Genomic DNA, 17,699 nt, shown 5'->3' with positions numbered 1-17,699 from the left:
ACCCCGAGCTCTGGAAACCACCAAGCAACCGTTTTCCCTTCCCGGTCAGTCGGTCAAGAAGAGGGAGGCTGTTGTGGCTCAGCCCTGGAGCCCCTCGGAGATGCTGAGCTCTGGAAACTCTTCCAGGACTCCTTTCCTTCCCTTTCTCCGTAAAGCACCCCACCCAAGTTAGGAGGACAAAAGCCCTTTCCGCAGGCGGGACCACTTCTGCCATATTTCCAAGGACACAGAAGTGCCTTTTGTTTGCTTGTGTGATCAGAGGAAAGCCTGGGAACACTGTTTCCCTCTTGCTGATCGCTGGCGGACGAACGGCTGCTTCTCCGCTCTGTCTAGGTTATGCATGCCAGATGTGACTGGCTCGCGGCTTCTAAGAGCAGGGTTTTCTTTTGAAACAAGCTATATTTGCAGGAAAGTTGCAAAGACAGCGCAGAGTGCCCATACAACCCTGTGCCCAGAGGTGACATCCAAATCTTACAACGATCTCGGCACATTTTGTCAAAACGAGAAATTAACAGGAGAACATCAGCTAACCCACAGACTCTATCAGAATCTCACCAGTCTTCCCACCCACGTTCTCTCTGCCGTCCAGGATCCAAGCCAGGACACCCCTCTGCACCGCGGCGAGCACTTTTTTTTTTTTTTTAAACAAAAGAACTTACTGCTTCAAAATGCCTCATTCAAGGTGGCAGGACATATCCTGACAGGAGCCTCAGGGGAGGGGAGATCCCAACACAGGAGACCAAGTCCAGGCGCCAAGGGGCCTCAGTGAGGTAGACATCACCTTCTTTTTTCAATGGAGGCGCTGGGGGTTGAACCCAGGACCCCGTGCACGCTAAGTCCGTGCTCTACCCCTGAGCTGTACCCTCCCCAAGAGACACTGCCTTCCTTCCTGAATTATCAAAAGTCACATAACCCCAGGGAAGCTGATGAAGTTAGTTAGTGAGTCATTCAGGCCTTCAGCTGTCCTGGAGGGGGTCAGGAGGAGCAGCTCCCAGGGGCGTGGCAGGAGGTAACCACCAGATACCTGCCTCCTGTCGGCCCACCAGGTATCACTCACTGGTTTACCGAAACCCCCCACACCCTGAAGATAAGAAGCCTTGCGTGATGTCATATCCTGGAGCAGCTCAAAGGCTCACTTGGATCAGCGTCCCCTCCCCAGTGTTACTGCTGGGAAGGGGTCTCAGCCCAGAGACACGCCTGTGGTGGCAGCGGGGGTGGGGGGTGCCCATCCTCAGTTCTGACTCCCCAGCTCCCCGGGGTGCACTGACCGCCTGGGGCAGCCCAGCACTGACACCAACCTTCCCTTAAAACGCTGGATGACTTGCTCCTGGGTCACACAGCCAGTCAGCAGCGAGGCTCCCCCAGCGCTGCTGTGCAGTCCCTGGCCCCAGAGCCTCCAGCTCTGAACGGAATGCCCGGTTTGCAACCACATCAGCCAAGGCCGGGTTCCCCGACCTCCCCACCACCTTCCAGGGTGGCGATGACGCCAGTGACGTCACCAGGGGCAGCGGGAGGCTGATTTCAGAGCTCCCCCTAAAGTCCTCTAATCAAAGGTAAGATTCCCCCGCAGAGTGGGAGTCTGACATGCTGAAGCAGCCTCTGCGCAGGCGCGTTTTCATTACGTCACCGTCACCCACGCTGTCCTTCCGTCTCTCCTCGCGTTTCTGTCGTTTCACTGAAGCTAGCCACCCTTTTTCCACCCTCTCCTCAGGAAGACAATCCTTTGTTTCCTAAGTGAACATTTTTGCTTGAATTTCACTTTTCTCTCTGATTCTAAACACACCCACCGACAGTGGGAGGGCTGCGGCCCCTCTGTCCCGCTTTGTACCCGAGTCTGGCTCTGGGCTCCTGTGACAGATCCCTGGTGTGCTTCCCCGCAGCCACGTCAGAAGGCCAGGCAGGGAGGGTTACTTCAGCAGCCTCCAGACAGCTGGAGATTTGCTTGTTTTTCCATGAACAGAGGAGGAACCTTGGGATGTTCCCCCTTCTTAGGGGCGCAGATTTTGCACACCAGGACTGAAGCACTAGCGAATTCTGGGAAAGACCTGTTTTCCCCGAGGCTCAGGTCCGGCATGGGCAGCACCTCAGCGCCGTACGTTTCCCCAAACTCATCAATAACCTGACTGGAAGGAGACGAGAGAAGCTTGAGAACAGACTCCTTCTCCTGTTTCCTGTCTTTCCTTGGAGGGGGCGGGGAGGCGTGGAAGCGCGCAGGAGCAGCCAGCGAACTTTCCAGGGCCTGGAGCCCTGGGAGGCACCTGGCAATGGAGCTGGGGTGCAGACAGTCTGGATTTCCCGGGGCGCACAGCACCCTGCTACCTTGAGACTCTGAGGGCCCTCCAGCCGAGGTCAGGAGGTCGGCCCAGCCCACAGGATATTTGATTTCCAGGGCTGTCTCTGTTCTCTGGAATTCTCTTCCCCCCAGAATCGCACAGGGCTGGTCCCTTAGACATTCAGGCTGCTGCCCCATCTCAAGATAAGTGGCAACGCTTCCGGGCAGCAGCTCCCTGGCCCCAGGCAGCCTGCCTTCAGGGTCTGGGACGGTGGCCATCTAGGATGAGCCGTCTCACCTGCACTCACACCCTGGCACCGCCCTGGGGCCGGGCAGCTTCAGGAAGGCAGCCTGCCCCCGGTGAGTGTGGTACACCCAGGGCGCACATGCGCACGCTAGGTCTGCGCCCAGGCTGCTCAGGGGACCTCTGCTTCCCTCTTCCCCTCTGGTCACCAGATCAGCTTGCTTCTCCCTCGCTCTGGGCTCCTGCTCTTCAGAGCAAAGCAGCAGAGGAGGCGGAGGGCCATCCCCCTTCCTGGAAACCAGTGTGGGGGCTTTATTCTGCTGCTCGCCTGTGGAGCCAGGGGACGGAACAACCAGGAGACTCAGGAGCTCCCCCTCTGCTGGCTCACAGTCTGATCCTGGGATGCCATACAGTGGGGAGGTGGCTGGGTTCAAATCTGCTGCTTACAAAGAGAGACACCTTGGGCAAGCTGTCTAAACTCTTTGTGCCTCTGCTTTCTTACCTGCAAAAGGGGGGTAATAATAGTTACCTACTCAGGGAGGCGTATCTTCCTCTGAGGCTCAGATGGATTAAGGTACAAGGTGGCACCCAGTGAATATTTATTAAATCATCACTGACCCTCTCTGCTAACCGTTTTCAGCTGCTTCTGCTACAAAGCTCTGCGAGCAACACTGAGCAGCCCTTCTCACTGACCCGCCCCACCCCGCCCCTGGGAGACGTCTCAGCACAGACAGGCACTGAGACAGGACTCTCCAGCATGGCGGACACACAGGGCAGGAGCCGGACTTGCCACAATGAGGACAGATTCTTAAATCAACACAGTTAAGGCTCAAGGAATCACTTCACGGGTAACAGCTATTAAAGCCCGTGGTCAGTAAGCAGTGAGTCAGGGGAAGGGCTGCTGTTGAACACCTTACTTCCCCATGCCTGGTGAATGGTATGTATCAGTGGGTCTCTAGCAAAATGGCTCAAGAGTATTTATCTGTTTGTATTTGTAGATTTAGAATCTAAAGCCAAGGGAAATGAAATAAACTGGCAAGGGGCTACAATTCCTTCCAACCCAATACTCCAACTCAGAGGTTCCCAGACTTTGGCATCAAATGGGGACACAGACTCCCAGGCTCCACCCCACAAAGTCTGACCAGAAGATTCAAGATGTGGACCAGACGCCTGGATTTCCAACCAGCCTTTGCAGGTGAGTGTAGAGGTCTGAGAACTGCACTCTGAGAAGCCCTGCCAGGGAATAGTTGCTCTCGGTCCCATCCAAGGCTCAGAGAGCAGAGACTCAGGGGTCTGCAGCGTCTAGGGGGTTTTGGAGGAAGGCCCCGAGGAGGGCTACACGTAACGAGCTGGGGGACATTCTCTTCCTGTTTGAAGTGCAGAAAACAGGGCTCAGGATTTGTGAGAGCAGGGCAGAGCTGCGTTTAGTACCCAGGGCTTCTGACACGAAGCCCTTTCCACTAATTTTAGGATCCGTCCCGGAGAAGATTCCTGGGCTCTCATTGAACTCAGGAAGGAAAACACCAGTATTACAGAAGTGGTTCCAGGGGACGAAGGGGTGGGAGAGTGAGCACAACCAGTGCACACTCTCCCAGGATTCAGGCCTTTTCTTTGCAAGGCCTCCTTCCTCTCTGAGTGTGTGTGTGTGTGTGTGGGGGGGGGGGTTCTGGCTCCTAACTCTGAGCCAAGTCCTGTATGTCATGTGTGTATAAAGACCCATAAGGGTCAGTGGGTTGGTTCAAATATTGAGGCTCTGATCTTCTTAAATCAGGGCATCAGGAAAGGGAGGAGAGACAGACCTGAGCTTTAAGAAAACTTTGGCCTGGCAGGTCAAAGTCTACAGACTCCTCTTCTGACTCCCATCTGGGCCCCGAACTGGAGCAGAAGTCAGCGGAAAATGAAGGCTAAAGGTTCTTTCCCAAGCTTTCCCATGGCCTTCAAAACCCTTGTCTGTTTTACATGAGGATGGAACCATGTGAAAACCATAGACATTAAATCACGCCCACGAACACAGCTTCCCACTGGGCACTCTGTCCAGAGTAGGGGCCGGGGGTGGGGGCTCCCAGCGGAGCCACCCGGGAGGGCAAGTACTGCCATAGGCCATCAGAGTAGGAGAGGGTGGGGTCCAGGATGCCTGGTCAGGCCCTCTGATTTTCAGTCCCAGCGTAAACACTTAGGTGCCCAGCTAACGGGACCCAGCAAAGCTGTGACAGCTCAGCCACGCCACATGACGCTCAGCCAAAGTGGCTCCTACTTCAGCACGACGCACAAAATCCCATAGTGTGATCACCACGCAAAGACAGTGCTGGCTGAGTCACCTTGAATGGGGGGGCTGGGGTGGGGGCCATGGGTCAGCAGGGTCCCAGGTGGGGCCGTTAGCAGCTCCACCCTGGCTCTTCCTGGGGAGAGCGATCTTGTCAGAAAACACCGTATTCCTCCATGGTTCTCTCCCAGCATTACGAGGAGTACAAAGGTGTCCTGTCCGCACCCCGCCCATTCCCCCAGAGCCTCTCATTCAAAAGAACAAGGCAACTCTGCCAAGGGCAGGACCTAGACGACAGCTTCTGATGCCCCACAAACCATTCTCGCCTGAAGCCTGGCGCCTCAGGGCCACGTGGCTGGCCGGCTTCCCTCGCTTCTAAGGCCCGGTTTTGCTTCTAATACCCGGCTTTGCTCAGACGAGGGAAAAGGATGCCTCGAGCCACGTTTTTAATTATTGGTTCCTATGGAAGAGCTGACGCCTGTAACGCACAGGATTGAAGGGGGACCCAAGGGAGGGCAAACCCGGTGTTTTGGGAAAGGCGAGCCTTCTCAGAGCGTGGGCTGGGTAGGGGCTGCCGAGGACACAGAGGAACACACGGGCGCACGCACACACGCAGGCTCAGGTGAGCACGCACTAGCTGCCTTCTGGCAAGGCCGCTCGGTGTCCCAAACACTCTTTCCCTGGCGCGCGAATCACAGCCTGAAATAGGAGCCAGGACTTACCGCCAGGACGCTCTGGGCCAGGAGCCCCACTGTCACGGCCCCCAGCAGCAGCCACCTGGATGGGAGAGGGAGGAAGAGCGCCGTTAAGCCGGTGGCCCGGGCTGGGCTTGGCAATTCCTAAAAGTACACGCGCGCGGGACCCACGGGGACGGGCAGAAAGCCGCTTACCGCCGCAGGGCAGGGCCCGCCGCCACGCGCTGGTTCCTGTCCATCTCCCAGTTCGGCCCCTCTGGGCTGCGATCGCTCCCTCCTAGCCTAGAAGGCGAGACAAAGCGGGCTTAGCCGGGTCGGGGGGGGGGGGGGGGAGAGCCTTTGCCGCCCGCTCCGTCTGTGAGACGGGGACAAGTGAGGTGCGCCCCCGCCTCGAACTGCGGTGACCGAGAGCCGCCCCACGACGAGTCCGGGGAGAGGGGAGCCCTGGTGGGGGCCGCTCGGCCGCGGCCGCCCCGTCCCCTCCCCCTTCCCACTCGCAGAGCGGGGCGCGCGGCCCCAGCTCACGGGACGCCCGGGGCGCTGCCCTCCGCCCGGGTCTCTGCGTCCCGCGGCCGCTCTCACCTCGGGCCCGGCTTCAGGGGCTGCGGCCCGCGCGCATCCGCCCTCCAGAGGCGCCGTCGGCTGCACGAGCGGCGCGGCCGCCCTCCCGGGCTTCCCGGGCCGGCCTCGGGCCCGCGCGTTCCCCCCTCAGAGCTCCGCCGGGTCGGCGAGCGCGGAGCGCGGGGCGCGGGGCGGGCAGCGGCCGCGGCGGGTGCGGAGCGCGGAGCCCTGCGTCCAGGCGCGCGGCAGCCACACTCCCCGGGCCGCGCGCTCCCGCCGCCTCTTACCCGCGCCGCAGGGTCCTCCCCCTTTGAGACGCCGCCCGCCCGCGCCGAGGGGAGGGGGCAGCGCCGCCAACAAATTGGGGAGCTCGCCTGGCCGCGCGCAGGACTCCGCTGCGAGCCACCGCGCCCGCGTCGGTGCGCAGCGCTCGAGCCCCGGCCCTGCGAGAGTGAGCCGCCCGCCGCGGCCCGCGAGCGCCCGGCCGCCGGCCCCCGCCGTCCCCACACCGGTCCCCGCCGCCCCGGGCTCGCCACCATGGGGTCCCGGCTCGGCGTCTGGCTGCTGCTGCTGCTCGCCGCCCTCCTGCTCCACGAGGAGAGCAGCCGGGCCGCTGCGAAGGTGAGTCCGGGCCGGCTCCGCTCTCGGGTGCCGCCCTGCGCCCCGGCGCCCCCCGCGACCCCTTTGTCCCCGGCCGGGGCCGCCCTTCGGGGTCGCGCGTGGCCCAGCCAGGTGCGCTCCCCGGCCACTCCCTGCCGGGGACCCCTGTGGGCTGCGGTCGCGCATCCATTAGGGAGTCTCCTTTGTTGTGGGCTGGGCAGGGGCGAGTTAGGGGACTCCTCTGGGCTGGGAACAAGCGAGCAGAAAACTTGGTGTGCCCCGCGCGGGGTGAGGGTGCCCGGTGTCAGCGGGATTTGAACTCGCACCTCGGGGGCGCCTGGCCGTTGGGCACCTTCACCTGCCCCCATGCCCGAGTGGGTCCGGGCGCGGAGGGGTGGACACGCGCGCCCCATGCTGTTCGGAGCCCCGCACATGTGCCCTGGAGTCGCTCTGGGCGTGTTTCTCTGGTGCTTTGGAGACTGGTGGTTGATGCTGAGCAGTTCTGGGCCGTTTGCCTGGAAACAGCTGTATCTTTGCTTTCCCACGACTTTGCTGTTGCTAAAGCACGCTCAGGAGCAGAAGTGGGGCTTTTCTTTAGTGCAGCTTCCAAACGTTTCCATACTCGATGACTTTTATTAATATATTTAAAAAATTATGACTGCACTGTATTTGAGTGTGAAACCAAAATGAAACTCCATCTTATTGTTCTGTGCACAAATTGTTTTCCTGGTTTTCATTTCCTCCGGCCCTGTGCTTGCCCGGAAAGGATCTGGGAGTTCGATTTGCAGAAGTAAAGGCGTCCTACCGTGGACGGTCCTCGGTGTACTGTTGTTCTTTCCTTTTTTCCATCCCTTCAGATGGAATAAAGACCTCAGCTGTTCCCCGGTGTCACAGATGTAGACAAAACGCTGGGAAGGTGTGGCTTCTAAACACAGTTTGCTTTTGGCTCCCCACCAAATATTTAAAAATGATTTTACTACTTGCTGCATTTCCCACTTACTCTTACTGTTTCAAATCCTAATTTTGCTCTTAGTTTTTTTTTTTCTTGGGGGCGGATCTCTCCTCTCCAGAACTCTGACTCCACCTCACTGTATACCAGTTATTAACTGTTATTTGCCTTGTAGAACATGCACAAATGACTTGTAGTTGAGAATTTGGCTCTTTGCTGGCAGCTCTGTCATTGGGCCTGGAAGGGCCGGCCTGGTGATGACACCAGCAGTTAACTTCACATCGTGTCTCCCAGCCCGGAGTCTAGCCAAGCACCCTCGTCAGTTATTTAAACCCTCTCAGGCCATGATGACAAAATACTTTCAAAAAGAGGTAGCTCTAGAACACTTTATTTGGGTCTAAAAATATTGTCCGAAAGGTTTAACACTTCCAAGGAGGGATTGCTAACCAGATGGCAAGGAAATGTGAGCAAGTTCTCTGTCTGGAACTAAGCAGCTCTGTTAGATTTTCTGATTGATGATATTAGCAAAGCAAAGCTAATTTGTAAGAGCCGGCCTTTCAAGTAGCCAGGACTTTAAAGAATGAGCCACTCGGTGAGTGGAAAATCAAACTCATTACTGTTGAGTTTGGGATCATTTTACTTCCCTTTAATTATTCTCACAAGCGCAAGTGCATTCCTGCCTTGCCTCTGCTCCATCCCTCAAGTCTCAGACAGTCTTAAGAAGTCTGGCATGTGGACACCCTCTGATCACCAACTGACTTCACGGTTATTATCAAGAGTGGCAGTTTAGAAATATGCATATGACTTATGGCTGTACAAGAAAATCCATTTGAAAGTAGTATCTGGCTAATTTAATAATTTGTCTCACTTTTCATGCCATCAATAACACTTTTTTTCCTGCTTCCCTCCTTTCAAAATCAGCTGTTAGGTATAAGAAAAAGTTGAAATAATTTCAATATTGATCCAAGCAAAATATTAAAAAAATACATTTTGGATGATAAGATGCTGTAAATCAATCAAATCCTAATTCAGAAGCCAGTGAAATGGTTCTAGGATTATCTGCTTTTTCTGGAGTATGTGCAACTGTGTTACTTGCATTTGTACACCCAAATGTCACCTACTATGTGCTGGGCACAAACTGCACTTTTAAAAATTATTATCATCATTATTCACATGAAAGGCTGTTTGATTTGATTTTGTTTGATTTTATATTTAACCGTATCTGCTATGGTCATACTGTTCATTTACTAGTGGATGGATTTTTCAAGTCGGAGATTTTTTTCACCCACCCCTAACAGCCCTCTCCAACTTTTCTCTCTTAGATAAGAAAGGAGGAATAGGGTGCAGACCTGAGACAAAAATCTGCCCATAGTGTCATGATTGAGTACTCTCTCTTCTCAGTCACGCAGTCATACTGAGCTGAATGAATGCTTCCTTCCATAGCCTCCAAATTACCCCCTCCAGCTGGTCTGTGTGATGCTTCTTGACAAATGATTCCTCAGGATCAGAAGTGTGAGCTTTCCCCAAAGCGTGGTGCTGCCTGCCCAGGATATTGGCATCTCCAGACCATTAGTCACTATTCTGGGACTGAAGGACCAAGAACTCAAATGAAGTGAGGAAATGTTCTGCTGGAAATGCCATTTAAGTGAGAAGGCTAATTTTGGATTTAGTCCCCGTGACAGCAGCATGAACCCAGCATCTCAGGAGTCAGATTGGTGAAGGTGTTACCCAGATCATCATGCTTTCTGTATATGGGACTGGATCAGAATGAGGGGAGGCATCTCTAGTACCGACCAGAGGAAACAGTGTGCATGACCTGTGTGTGTGTAAGAGTGCACACTCAGAGAATTATCAGTGTTTGAACGAATGCTGTAGTCACACACACACAGAACAAGTGCGGCTCAGGGGCCAGAGAACCCTAAATGTTGTGCCTGCTTTTATTAAGCAGGTGATTTTGGAGGGCTTAGTAACCCTCTGCCTCAGTTTCCCTGGCAGATCTGCCCCTGCGCCTTCCTGGGATCCAGCCTGCCTTCCTTCCGCACATGCACCCTGAGCATTTCTTCACGCCACGCCCTTCCCCTCTGGCCCTGCACCACCAATGAATAGGACCCACCCCATGTCCCCCAGGAAGGTTGCAGTCTCCTGAGAAATACTGGGAAAGAAACAGGAAGGGTGCCTCAGGCTGGTAAATGCTACAGTCAAGGCAAACCATGGGCCACAGGAGCACCTAGCCCAGGTGTGGGGACCTCAGGAAACTTCCGGGAGGACATGCCACCTCTGAGTCTGAGGAAGGAGGAGGAACCAGAAACCCAGGGTATTGTTTTTATATTCATTGCCATGTGCATCATCCTCAGGAGGTTTGATAATTCTTCCTTGGTCCTTTCACAAATCAAACTGCCTTTGCATTTAAAGATGACCTTAAGGTTCCCTCCTTTGAGATCCTGTTATTAACAGTGGTGACAGCTGACCATTCCGCCCGGAGGGGAGGGGTGTGGGGGTGCGGGGGGGCACAGTCTAGGGGAGCAGTGGGGAGGGCACTCTCCTGAGGCTGTAGGCGCACTGGGCTGTCTGCAGAGTCGCAGCACGGATGACTGCCTCCAGGCCGGAGCGCCTTTCGGAGCTGGCCCAGAAACCTACCCTCACTTGGGCAAGGACATGAGGGAAGTCACAAAACCCTGCATTACTCATTAACAAGGCTGTCTGCAGATTTCTCGGAACCTGGGGGGACGGCTATAACTTAACAAGGAGTTATCTAGTGAAGAGCTGGTAAAGATTTTGCAGACAGGTTGGACCCACCAGTGACACTCTGAAATAAATCCTTTCAGAAATGGAGAGGACATCAGCAAGTGAATAATTTACAGCACTTGTTTTGGTAAAGTCTGCGATGTTTGCTGAACAATTGTTCCAGAAGCTGGGAAAGGATTAGCCTCATTAAGGGGTCTCTCAAGCAGATTGGGTATTTGAGTTCTTGGGCGGGTGTGAGCGAAAGCCACGATCGAAAGCCTAAAACAATGTCATCGGGGTATTGTTCTTCCTGCTGTTATTACACAACCACTAAAAAATGTCAGCTCTAGAACAATGCAAAAGACATATTCCTACCATTCATGTGCACACAATGGGAGGGGATGTAAACCAGAGCACGTCTCCATTGTCAGTTTCTTCTGAGGAGTTCAGCACTCCGCCAGAGATCCTGGGTTCATGTTTTATAGCCTGACACACAGGGAGCTGGTTCCATTCTGCGTTTCCCTCCATTGTTCTCCCGGTCTTAGTCCTGTGACATCCGTCTGCCCAGGTCATTTCTGTTTCTCTGCTTCTCAGTTCTTCCTCTTCCAGACCCTCTGTGGGTGCGTCATGGGAGTGGGCTCCTGCTAGCTTCTCTTTCTTCTCTACCCTCTCCTCTCCCAGGATCTGTTACCGTTCCATGAAAGTGACTGCAAACCTTTCTCTCGAACCTCCGTCTGACATCCTCACGTTCCCGGGAATACCTCACCTTGGCTGTGCTGCTTTGATCGCAAACACGCCCAGTGCCTCCTGGCTCCTGCCCGTCCGTTCAGCCCCGTCTTCTCTCCGGCCCGTTCCTCTCATTAACCTGAGGCTTTCCGTCTTCAGTGATGCCACTGAGGACCACGTGATCCCTCTGCTCAGGATCTGACAATGGCTAACTAGTATCTGACCAAAGGTCCCCATCTCCTTGGCTGGGTGGTTTCTGCCTCTTTGTTTTGAATAAAGACTTTATTTTTTTTGAGCAGTTTTAGGTTCAAAGAAAAACTGAGTGGAAGGTACAGAGATTTCCCACATACCCCCTCCATCCACACAAGCACGCCTCCCCCACTGTCAGCATCCCCCCAGATGGTACATTTGTCACAGCTGATGGACCTGCTCTGTTGCATCGTCACCACCCAAAGTCCCCCGTTCATCTTTGGGCTCACTCTCAGTGCTGTGCATTCTGTGGGTCTGGGCCACTGTGTGGTGGCACAGTGTACGCAGTATTCTCACTGCCCTGAAGGTCCTCTGTGCTCCGCCTACTCACCGCCTTCTCTCCCCAAACCCTGGCAACCGCTGATCTTTTTACTGTCTCCAAAGTTTTGCCTTTTCATACAGTTGGAATCATACATTATGCAGATGTTTCAGATTGGCTTCTTTCACTTACTCATATGCACTGAAATTTCCTCCATGTCTTTTCATGACTTGATAGCTCATTTCTTTTTAGCCCTGAATAATATTCCATTGTCTGGCTGGACCACAGTTTGTTTATCTACTCACCTATCAAAAGACATCTTGGTTGCTTCCAAGTTTTGGCAGTTTTGAATAAAGCTTCTGTGAATGTCTGTGTGCAGGTTTTGGTGTGGACATAAGTTTTCAGCTCTTTTGGGCAGACACCACAATGCCCAGCTGTTGGGCCACGTGGTAGGATGACGTCTAGTTTTGTGAGAAACCACCCACCTCTTCCACAGTGGCTGCGCCATTTTGAATTCCCACCAGCAATGGCAGAGTTCCTGCCGCTCCACATCCTGGCCAGCATTTGGTGTTGTCAGCTGGATTTTGGCCACTCCAATGGGTGTGTCGTGGTGTCTTGCTGTTGCTTTAATTTGACTGGATTTATGTGGTTTTATTGTTTATTGCTCCCAACATGCAGCTTGGATAATTGTCACGAAGGACTTGTCTCTGTGTTCCACGGAGCCGTGTCATTTCTTTGAGCCTTGGGTCCCTGATCCATCAAAGGAGGACACCACAGTGTCCATGGAATCCTCCACGTTGCTCAGCAAGCTTGTGCACGTGAGGCCAGTAAGATCTCAAGAAATGTTAGTTTTATCACTGCTGCAGGGCCGGGATGCACTGTCTTCTGGATGTTGGTTCGACACCTTTGATAATTTTGAGGTGCTGGGGGGCAGAGCTTCTTTCAAAAGTGCCCGCACCGTTTTGGGGGAGGGCCTGGTGGGTGGGTTCCCTGCCGCTGGCCCAGTGTTCCTGGCTGTCTCACTCAGGCCCCGGGAGAGGGGCCGCGGGGCTGAGGGCTGTCTGACGTAAATCATGTTGCCTTCCTGACCCCAGTGGTGGTTTTAGGGACACAAAGGAAAGTAATGCCAAACGAAGGTGTTTCCTCTCAATTTGGAATTTGGAGTAGAAATTCCACCCTAGACTAAACACAACTGGGAAATATACACAGTGCTGAACTCTTTGTGTAAATAGTTTATTCCGTGCTTTAGTAATATTCCTGCTTTGCTAGGTTTGGTTTGTGATCCGCACACTATAGGAACATTATCTGTCACCTGGGCTTTAAAGCTTGCTCGGTGTCTGGTAAAGTCAAAGACAAATGCCGAGCGTCCGAATCAGATGCGGAGGGGGGAGCCCTGCACCTGCTGTCGGTACCTGTGGCCCGTGCAGGAGGGAGATCCAGCCTCCTCGTCTCGTGCTGCTCGTGGCGTCAGTACTCCGTGCAGCGTTTTGGAGTTACTCTTGCTTGTTCCCGTCTTATAGATATCTTCCTGCTCTGTGGGCATTTCTTTCTTACTGAGATCACAGCGAGACATGTTGACTGGGACCTGGAAGAAGCCAGTGTGATGTCAGTGGCACTGCTCCCACTTCTCCAGGTTTCCCGACAACTGGGGAAACCATTGGTCTAGTCACTCACCCAGAGCTGAGCGGATTCTGTAACTGCTGTCCAGCTCAGGGGAACGTGTGGAGGCAGTATTCCTGTACTTGACACTCAATTGTGAAATGGTTAAAAATTTTTTTAATTGAGTTTCTGCTTTGGAGAAAGCATATTCCTTTTTGAAGAACAAAACTCCGGGTTTTCTTGTAACTCAACGTTTCCGAAGCTGTTCGCACAAACTTTTCCCAGCTGCCCACTCAGACACATAGACGTGAAGGAGGTTCGGTGAGTGGACGGCAGCCTGGGTCTTCAGTGCAGAAAGAGAAGCACCCCTGGCACCCAGCATTTGCCATGCGGGCCATTTTTAGGGTGCTAGGCAGTCAGGGCTGGTCTCCTGCTTCAGAACGTTACCAGTGGGCCCACTGATAACTGTTGTGGTGTTTTTCCTTCATTTCTGTTAAAGAATTAATATTCACGTGTATTATAATCAGTGACAGGTTTGGCTGCTACGTCTCTTTTTTTAAAGTAAGCGTATTATTTTTGTAATATGAGAAAGCAGTCAAAGTTTATTCTAAACTCCACAGTTACCCTTTTATTCAACCAGTGACTTATTCTTGGGCACAAGAACATTTATTTCCGAGTCATACAAGAGCATAAGCTTTAAAATGTCATTTTTTAATTTTAATTTTTTAATTTATTTTTTTAAATTGAGGTACAGTCAGTTACAATGTGCCCATTTCTGGCGTACAGCATAATGTCCCAGTCATGCCCATATGTACATATAAAATGCCATTTTTTTAAATACAAGCAACTCCTTTTCCTGATTAGCTTTAATTTTCAAGTTGCATTTTCACAGTTTTTTGAAGACTAAAGTGAAATCTTAATGAAACAGGTATGACCGAGTTGCATGAAGCTCATCTGCTGGGGCCAGGCTGTTTCTGCACGAGAGCTTGAGCCACGCCGTGCTGGTGCTGCTGTGGCCGTTGTCGCCGATCCGGTGCAGGTTTTATTGGGCGGGAAAGGCCACATAGTTACAGTTTGGCCCATTTTTTGTAGTGTCCATTTGGAAAATATTTGATCTAACTTTGTATCTTAAACAGATACAAATCATCGTATACAGTGTAAGGGTTCAGCTTAATTCCAAGGACTCTGCAATCAGCCAGGCTAACAAAATGCCCGTTTCTGTAAGCAGCTTGCGTTAGAGGGGCAGGTGAGTTACACACAGCTCCTGGAAGGACAGGGCCGTGTTGCAGGTGCATCCAGAGAGGAGGACGGCCCCGCAGCACACTCGGCCCACCTGGGTGACGCTGGGACCTGGTGCTGGTTCGAATCCCGGCTGTGCCTCTTACAGCTGTGCGGCTGTGCGCTCATTCCCTCTTGCTCTCGGCCCACATTTTGTCATTTGTAACATGGGGACAGCAGTAGCATTCGCTTAGAGGACAGGTGTGAGGATGGATGAAATGAGCTAATGTTTGTAAAGCACTTACACAGTGCTGGCTTCGTGCTTGCGAAATCCCCTAATTCCGAGGAGCAAATCGCTAAGTCATCACATCTTCAGGGCGTCGTGGGGCTAGAGACGTCACGGAAGCCCTAGGCCAGCAGGTCTGGAACCGCCTGGAGGGCTGGGGGGCACGGACGCCCGGCCCCACTCCCGGAGTCTCTGATTCGGGGGTGGGTGCGCCTGAGAATTGCATTTCCAGCAGGTGATGCTTTTGCCGTGGGCCCAGAGACCTCAGGTCTGGTCCATTTTGGACACTCTGCAGGGACAGCCCCTTGACGGATGTGAGCTGGATCCATGCTGCTCTGGGGCAGCGCTTCGCCCGGATGAGACAGAAGCGGAACCGTTGTGTTTAAATCACTGTCCCAGTTCTGATTTTCTGTCTTCCGTGTTGATTGTTACTGCCTGCAATCCCGGCTCCAGCCCGGTGGTGCCACTTGGGGGTTAGGGTGGGATGCACGCATGTCGAGGGTCAGGAAGCTGGTGAATCCATTTGGGGCGGGTGTGGCCGATGGGATTGGGGGGCAGCTGAGCCCAGAGGAGACCCTGTGGTTCTCCTTTCCCCCTCGGGACATGGGACACAGGTTTTCTCATGGGCATCCACTGTACGGCAGAGTTTTTCCATCTTTCTGGCTCCGTTCTCCCCTTCATGTCTTGCTTAGAGGCTGTTGGAGCCAGGCCCACTCCAGGTTGTGGGGCTGGACCCCCATCGCATGCCTTCAGCTTCCCGCAGGGCCTGCCCTCACCCACCGCCCCCGTGCCTTGGCCTCTTGGGCCCCTGAACGAGGAAGTTCTCTTTTGTATCTTATTGTGGCCAAATCCATTCCCTGGAGGTTAAAGACCACTTGGGGTTAGTGGTTTAAGATAACTCATAATTTTTGGTCAGGAAATGGCCTGTAAAATTACGGCGAACTTGCCCAAGTGGGAAGATGGGTTCGTGTTGGGAGAAAAACAAGTGGATTGTGCAGCCCCGGGTCGATATATTACAGATCAATACCCAGACCTGGTCCAGAATGAGTCCCAGTAGCTGATAAGCTGGGGGTAACACACTCTATTACATGAGGCAAGCAGTCTCCTCAGTTCATCCTTCATTCGCACCTGGCCTCCCGCAAACACTGGTGCACATCAGCGTGATGCTCGCGACAGACGCTTCTGATCAGTTTGCTGAAGCAACTCTGAACAAATAGCGATTGGCTGCCTCAGCAGTAATTAAAATTTGTTTTCCTAAATACTTGAAGGTAATAAACTTGTATTCTTTTATTCTGGAATTCAGGCTTTTCAAGCTTTTAAAAACTTTCTCCAATTAATCATTTTTATTGTATCTTCTTGACCTTAGATGTTTTCTCTGCTTTCATGGAGGTTACCCTCCGTTCATGTGTTACAGAGATACGTGTATCTTTCTCCTGACTCAATCATTCATTTAAAATATACATAACTTTAGGCATTGTTTTAGGCTGGAAGCCACATGTGTAACCAAAATCCCGTTTTTCTTTCCCACATCAGTGAAAATGAAGCAAGCAAGGCTAAGAATTCACTTAAGCACAGAGCACAGGGTGATAGATTCTTAGCTGGGCATCTTTCTTCTGGCGATCAAAACAATTTGAAGTTGCATGCAGTTGAGCAGTTGCTCTGGGTCAGAAAATGTGCGAGCAGTTGCGAGTGTTCTTATAGGCTTTGTATTCTGATACATGCCCAAGGGGCAGTCAGAGCAGTTTTATTAATTTTGTAATAGATGTTACACTAAAAAAATTAAAGCTTTCACTGTTCTCTTTCTGTCCCCAAAGTTTTTACTGAGGGTCTGAAACTCTAGAAAGAGCATTACACAGCCGTAGACTCGAACCCAGCCTCATGGGTTTGAACTCTCTTTGTTTGCTTTTTGTTTGTTTTTTCTTTTCACTCTTGTTTTATTCATTGTTTTTTAATTTTATGTTTTATTGACATGTAGTTGATTTACAATGTTAGTTTCAGGTGTACAGCAAAGCAGTTCAGTTCTACATGTACATACACATGTATCTTTTCTTTTCAGATTCTTTTCCATTATATGTTATTACAAGAAATTAAATATAGTTCCCTGTGCTGTACAGTAGGACCTTGTTTGAATTTGAATTCTTGATTCGCTAGCAACTAGCTGTTTGACCTCAGGCAATCTGTTCAACCTCTCTGTGCCTCAGTTTTCTTATCTGTATAATAGCAGTAATAATACCAATTCTTTATAGGATTGTTGAGAAGATATTACACGTGATAATACATGTAAAGCACATACATGAGTGACTATCACATCAAGAATCTAAGAAAAGGAGGGGAGGGTATAGCTCGAGTGGTAGAGAGCGTGCTTGGCACGCCTGAGGTCCTGGGTTCAATCCCCAGTCCCTCCATTTAAAAAAAAAATTAAATAAATAAACCTAATTACCCCCCCAAAAGAATCCAAGAAATGTTAGCTCGTAGCTGATTTCATTACTGTATTATTGATCTTCATCTGTAACCGAAACTACACAGACTGAAAAATATCTTTCTTTTACCTCTACTTCATTCCTTAAAATGAGAGCAAGTTCTTGGATAAGTCCTGCATTTTAGGATTATAATGATATTCACACTCAAATTAGTTCAATGCTTTTATTGCATAATTTTTTTAGGGTATGAGTCTATCCTTAAAGTATTCCTAGACAGAAAACTGAGCTTTGAAGCGTGACAACCATAAAACCCACACAGGCAAGTTGAAATGAAAGCATCGTGCGATTTCCTGCGGGAAGTGGCAGCGTTAGCGCCGCGTCAGGTCTTGTGAGATGCTCTGACTGTGAGACGCTCTGACTGTGAGACGCTCTGACAGTCGGTGTTTTGTAGCTGCGTGGAAGAGGACTGTCTCCCATCGGTTTCTTCCTGCGAGTGACTCATGTGGAAAGAGTATAGCCCAACAGGACTTGCTGCTGCATTTCATTCTCTGCTGGAGGGGCTGCATCTGGACCCATGTCTCCTGGGATGGAAGTTGTCTAAGGGGCCCCAGAGGTGGGGCTCCCAGCCATATAA

General features: G+C 52.1%; 2 protein-coding genes across 2 annotated transcripts in view; one reads left to right on the top strand and one right to left on the bottom strand.

The window, feature by feature from the left end:
- The window catches only part of COL4A2 (collagen type IV alpha 2 chain), a 162,577-nt gene extending 156,003 nt beyond the window's left edge, over nt 1–6,574 (bottom strand). Inside the window, exons 1-3 of the mRNA XM_074378524.1 lie at nt 6,057–6,574; nt 5,670–5,756; nt 5,502–5,556 (exon numbers count right to left, since the gene is read on the bottom strand). Coding sequence (XP_074234625.1) covers nt 5,502–5,556; nt 5,670–5,756; nt 6,057–6,574 — 660 coding nt within the window. The remainder of the gene's footprint in view (nt 1–5,501; nt 5,557–5,669; nt 5,757–6,056) is intronic.
- The window catches only part of COL4A1 (collagen type IV alpha 1 chain), a 128,906-nt gene continuing 117,729 nt past the window's right edge, over nt 6,523–17,699 (top strand). Inside the window, exon 1 of the mRNA XM_074378525.1 lies at nt 6,523–6,656. Coding sequence (XP_074234626.1) covers nt 6,573–6,656 — 84 coding nt within the window. The 5' untranslated portion in view covers nt 6,523–6,572. The remainder of the gene's footprint in view (nt 6,657–17,699) is intronic.

This window comes from Camelus bactrianus, chromosome 14, assembly GCF_048773025.1.
Source record: "Camelus bactrianus isolate YW-2024 breed Bactrian camel chromosome 14, ASM4877302v1, whole genome shotgun sequence".
NCBI classification, from domain to species: Eukaryota; Metazoa; Chordata; class Mammalia; order Artiodactyla; family Camelidae; genus Camelus; species Camelus bactrianus.
This window is presented reverse-complemented; position numbering and strand designations above follow the sequence as displayed.